Here is a 6,159-nt window from a genome sequence, read left to right on the forward strand (position 1 = left end):
TGACACACACTGTCTCACTGACACACGCTGTCTCACTGACACACACTTTCTGACTGACACACACTGTCTCACTGACGGACACTCACTAACTGATGCACACTGAACAAACAAGACACAAGGACATGCTCGAGGATAAACAGACTGGTGTAGAGAGATAAACGAGTTGGTGAAGTGACAGTGGGACAGAATAGTGGAGAAAAGCAGGATGGTAGATAATTGATTGTCACTTTGTGCAGCTGATAGTTCAGGAACATGGAAAAGTGGGGAACCGCACAGGTAAAATGTTCAAAGTCATATAGACACAAAAATCAGGAACAGGTGTAGGCCACTCGGCCCCTCTGCCATTCAATAACACCGTGACTGATCTGATTATTCCACAATTCCCACTTCCCCCCAATAACCTTCCACCCTCTTTTTAATCAACAATCTATTCCCCTCTGCCTTAAAATGTTTCAAAGGCTCTGCCTCCACGACTGTTTGAGGAAGTCCCTTTGAGGAAGTGAATCCTGAACACTCACTGTGCTCCATGAGAAGAAGTTCTCAATGGTTGACTCCTTATGTTTAATCAGTGACCATCTTGCTGACATGAGGAAACATCTGCTTCATATCCACCCGGTCAAGACCCCTCAGGATCTTATAGGATTCAATCAGGTCACGGCTGATTCTTATAAATTCTAGCAGAAACAAACCCAGTCTGTCCAATATTCCTCATAAAACAACCTACTCATTCGAGGCATTGGTCTGGCAAACCTTCCCTGAACTACCTCCAACACCATTTACAATCTTTCCCTAAATAAAGTGACCAGTCCTGCACACAGTACATTAGATGTGGTCTCACCAATGCCCTGTATAACTGGAGCATAACTCCCTACTCTTGTGTTCACTTCTCATTGCAATAAATGAAAACATTCAACTCGCTTTCTTAATTACTTGCTTTTATGATTCATGCACTGACACACCCAGAGCCCACTGTATCTCGCAACTCTGCAAACTCTCACCATTTCGATATTCTGCTTCTTTTTCATTCTTTCTGTCAAAACAGACCATTTCATTTCTTAATTTTATACTCCATTTTCCAGATCTTTGCCCATTAACAGAACTTATCCAAATCCCTCTTCAGCATCTTTATGTCCCCATCACAACTCACTTTCTGACCTATCCTTGTGTCATCAGCAAATTTAGAAACCATTCCTTCCATCCCTTCATCCAAATCCTTTCTATAAATGGTAAGGAGTTGATGTCTCAGCACTGATCCTCAAACAGCACCAGTCATTACATCTTGCCAATCATTCTCAGTTTTCTCTTGGCTAGCCCGTTCCTTATTCATGCTAATATATGACCCACTACATTATTGTCTGCAAGAATCTTTGATGTGGCATCCTATCAAAAGCTTTCTGAAAATCTAAGTGCATGATATCTACTGGTTCCCCGTTATCCACAGCACGTAGTACTTTTTCAAATGGTTAAACATTACTTCCCTTTCACGAAACCATGTTGACTCTGCCTGATTATTCAGAATTTATCTAAGTGCCCTGTCGTGATGTCTCAGATTTTCCCTGCAACAAGCATTAAGCCAACTGATCTGTAATTTCCTGCTGTCTGCCTCCCTCCCTTTTTGAATATATTACTGTGTAACTTGTAATTAGCCTTGCTGCATTCCCTGTCACAGTAAGTAAGAAAACCAGCATTCCCTTTAAGTAACAGAGCTACACAGACTAGAGACGTTTTGGGATGTATATTGTTCTCTGCTCCTGGTTAGGACTCGGTGAATCAAACACTAGCGAATATTTCATATCCCTACTCCTGGCCAATGGTGAAAGACATTTGTCTGTGCGAATGAACATAGAGATGGGAAATACCAATTTCCCCTCTGAGCCACTCACCATTCTGATTTGCCGTTTCATGTTGCCGTTCCTTCACTGTCACTGGGTCAAAATCCTGGAATTCCCTCCCTAAGGGCGTTGTGCATCTATCCATAGCACATGGACTGCAGCAGTTCAAGAAGGCAGCTCACCACCACCTTCTCAGGGGGCAATTAGGAACGGGGCAATAGGTGTTGGCCCTGCTAGTCACACCCATATCTGGTGAATAAATTATAAAATGATCAGGATAGGATAGTGACGTCCTCTGCATCAAATAGCTTAGAACATTTCCCGTAATGATGTGAGTTGGGAGGGGTAGTTATCTATCTATGTGGGTGGGGTGGGGGGCAAGGAGCCATGGCCCTTGGAAAGGAATGGGGGGGTGGTGGTGGGGGAAGGAAGTGAGGTGCAGAGATTATGTCAATCAGGTTTCCAAGTCTCTCAAAACCAACATAGCAGGATCTCTTGTAAGGATGACTACCTTGAAGAAGTTTTCCTCCTCCCTCCGAAGAGAGCTCAGTGAGTCTCTCTCCCACTGCAACCACCACCCCCCCCCCCCCCCCCCCCCCCCCCAACCCCAGCTGTCCACTTTTCCCACTGACTGACCAATCACAATAACCTCCTACCTGCATCCACCTATCACCATCCCACCTACCCTTCCCCCAACCCCCTCCCTCTATTCACTTCTGGGCTCCCCTGCCCCTCCCCAGTCCTGTTAAAAGGTTTTGGCCCGAAACGTTGACTTTCCTGCTCCTCGGATGCTGTCTGACCTGCTGGGCCTTTCCAGGCTCACACTTATAGATTCTGGAGACTTACAATGTTGTGTTATTTCCCTTCCCCCACTCATAACGGAATCAGGGGGCTTCCCCCTCAGCCTGGCCGCCTGTACCAACCAGCTGGACATTGTCACCTTCTTGATCGAGCACGGTGCCGAGCCCCGGGCACAGGACCGGGCTGGGAACACGGTATTGCACGCCCTGGTGTCCATCGCCTATGACACGGAGTCTCGGAGCTTTGTGACGGAGATGTACGACTTTATCTTGATGAGGAGCACGGACATAGCGCCCAGTGAGAACCTGGAGAAGATCACCAACCACCAGGGCCTGACTCCCCTGCTCCTGGCTGCTCACACTGGCAAGATCGGGGTACGTTACAAATCACCAGGCTCCGAATGCCAGCCTGCGAGTGATCGCTGAAGGCAAGGAATCTGACTGGGTTAGCCTTGGGCAGGAGGGAGAGACCCGTTTGGAGGTTTATCCAGTAGCTAACCACCTGGTTACTGTGCGACTGGACTTAGAGTGGGAATGAAGTTTCATTCCATCCAGGAAGATCATTTTTTATCTTGCATCTTTATGAGAATTGATTGCAATTTCACTAAGACCAGCTAATCATTTCCAAATTTTCAAAAGGAAAAGGAATGCAAATTCTTCCAACTCCTGTGGGATTTAATCTCAGAGATCACCCTGGATCATAAATACTGGGCCCGTGATGATAAACACTGGGAACGTGATTATAAACACTGAGTCTCTGATTTTGAACAGATGAGAGATTTTTTTGTTTGAAGTGTTTAGGGTTGGTGATGAGGTGCTTCAGGAAATGCAATCTGTGCTTAAACCCTGCAAACAACATCAGAGGGCTGGTCTATAATTACACAGAGCCCTTTAGGACTCAACTGGAGCAACCCTATTCAATTCTGGGCACCACATTTAAGGGAAGAGAGATTAACCTTGGAGAGGTGCAGTGCAGATTCACCAGCCTGATACCATGGGGCTAAGGGTTCAGAAGGGGCAAGTATACTAGAGTTAATTCTCTTGGTTATAGACAATTAATGGGTAATGTGATTGAGGTGCTCAAAATTATTAGAATAGTACCTACACCAAGTGGATTTTTGTGGTTCAAGAAGGCAGCTTACCATCACCATCACCTTCTCCAGAGCCGTTAGGAATGGGTAATAAATGCTGGCCCAGCTAGCAGTGCCCATGTCCCATGAATTAATTTCTCTGCAAATGCCCTAAAGACAGTGAAAGGCCAAGTTCTCAGCCAGTGAATGAAAGGTGACAACAGTGTGAAAATAATCCTGTGTCAACAGTAAAGGGTAAAAAGGAATAAGAGGAAACAACACTGTGGCTCAGTGGTTAGCACTGCTGCCTCACAGCACGAGGGACCCGGGTTTGATTCCACCCTCGGGCGACTGTCTGTGTGGAGTTCTCCCCGTGTCTGCGTGGGTTTCCTCCAGGTGCTCTGGTTTCCTCCCACAGTCCAATGATGTGCAGGCTGGGTAGATTGGCCAGGCTAAACTGCCCATACTGTTCAGGGATGTGTAGATTATAGAGGGATGGGTCTGGGTGGGATGTTCTGAGGGTTGGTGCGGACTTGTTGGGCCAAAGGGCCTGTTTCCACACTGTAGGGATTCTATATAAAAAAAAGAAACTGAATGAAAAGACTCATTGGTCCAGGTTGGTGCCATCGAACTGTGTTTCCCTCAGTTTGGTTCCTTTATCCATGTGATGTCTATGTATGGAATGTAAGACCGGTAGAGTTTAAGTTACAGACTGTTATGTTGACAATCATTTTTATCTCCTGCCATTGGTTAAAAGCAATCTGTTGGGAATAAGTAGCTAAATAAAAATATCAAGAACTGTAAATGCTAGAAATCTGAAAAAAAAGGCAGAAATTGCTGGAAAACCTCAGCAGGCCTGGCAAACATCTGTGGACAGAAAAACAGAGTTATCGGGACCCGAAACATTAACCGCTGAGGTTCTCCAGCAATTTCTGTTTTTATTGCAATAAATAGCTGTTTTGTTGTTAAGTACAGAAAGCTGGTGAGTGTTTTATTTTAACCTGAGTTCATCAGGCAGGTAAATTTGGATAGTTTCTCATCAGATTTATGATGATTCTGAGGATTGTATAGATTGATTTCCAGCTTCCTGCTCCAGTGAATCATGGCACAGCAGATAGTAATCTGGAAATATCAACCTTCAAATACTGGGGAAGGGTGGGGTGGGTTGGGAGAGGGGGGGGTTAGTGTTCATCTGGAGATTCAAGACATAAATCAATGGAATCTTATTGGATAAGGATATCACAGGTTTGGGGTAAATGAGATTGAGATGGAGATCAGCAATGATCTGATTGAACGATAGAATGGGTTGAAGAGGCTGAATAGCCTTTTCCTATTCCTCAGGTGGTTGGGTAGGTGATAATATCCTACAGATAATTAAACAGGGGAAGGTCATTGAGCCTCTTCAGTCAACAGATCATTGCTGATACCAGGGAGTGTCTTATGAGGAGAGGTTGAGTCAGTTGGGCCTGCACTCAATGGAGTTTAGAAAAATGAGAGGTCACCACATTGAAGCTTACACAATCGTCAAGAAATTTGACAGGCTAGGGAAGTTGTTTTCCCTTGTGGGAGAGTCTGGGATCAGAGGGCATTATCTGAGAGTAAAGGGTCACCCATTTAAGACAGAGATGAGGAAGAATTTCTTCCATCAGAGAGGAGTGAATCTGTGGAATTCTGTGGAATTCTTTGGTGCGGAGGGCTGTCGAGGCTGGGTCATTAAGTCGACATTTTTAATCAGTGAGGGAATCAGGGGGAAAAGCCGGGAATGTGGAGTTGAATTATTGAATAATCAAATGGCAGAACAGACTTGATGGGCTGAGTGGCCTGCTCTGCTCCCGTGTTTTACGGTCTAAAATGAAAGCAGCCCTTGCATAACTGTTCTTTTCGATATTTAAGAGCTTCTCCCTGGATAATAAACTTTTTTTTCTCGCTTTTCTCCAGATATTTAAACATATCCTGGGAAGGGAAATAAAACAGAAGAAGTACAAGCACCTTTCTAGAAAGTTCACTGAGTGGGAATATGGACCAGTTTCTTGTTCCTTATATGATCTGTCTGGAGTCGATACAATTGAAGAGAACTCTGTGCTTGAGACGGTGGTGTACAGCAGCAGGAACAGGGTAACACCTTTCCCCCAGATAGCCCGTTGTCGAAAGGCATCAGGGAACTGCGGGAGTAATTCATCACTGTCCCCTCGCCAAGCCTTCTCCCCCTTCCATCCCCCATCCCTCACCTGTCTAACACTCCCTCTGCCCTCTCCCCACCTCACTCCTCGTCCCCTCCCCTCACTCCAGCCTCCACAGACCTCTCAACCAACCCCCTCCCACCCCTTCCCTCTTTCCTCATCTATCCATTCAGCTTCCCAACCCTTCCATCTATCCCTGACCGCCCTCCCACTTCCCTCCCGCCCACACTCCCTCCCTCCCCGCACGCCTCTGGCACGCCTCTCCTCGAACCCTCCG

At 46.0% G+C, this 6,159-nt stretch overlaps 1 protein-coding gene across 2 annotated transcripts in view; it reads left to right on the top strand.

Annotated features, from left to right (window-relative positions):
• LOC109925677 (transient receptor potential cation channel subfamily V member 3-like) overlaps window positions 1-6,159 on the top strand; it is a 27,328-nt gene that overhangs the window by 9,169 nt on the left and 12,000 nt on the right. For both annotated transcript variants that reach the window (XM_048612779.1, XM_048612778.1), the window contains 2 exons: window positions 2,721-3,007; window positions 5,641-5,817. In XM_048612779.1, the coding sequence (XP_048468736.1) occupies window positions 2,721-3,007; window positions 5,641-5,817 (464 nt within the window). The remainder of the gene's footprint in view (window positions 1-2,720; window positions 3,008-5,640; window positions 5,818-6,159) is intronic.

The sequence above is a fragment of the Rhincodon typus genome, chromosome 26 (assembly GCF_021869965.1).
Source record: "Rhincodon typus isolate 14 chromosome 26, sRhiTyp1.1, whole genome shotgun sequence".
NCBI classification, from domain to species: domain Eukaryota; kingdom Metazoa; phylum Chordata; class Chondrichthyes; order Orectolobiformes; family Rhincodontidae; genus Rhincodon; species Rhincodon typus.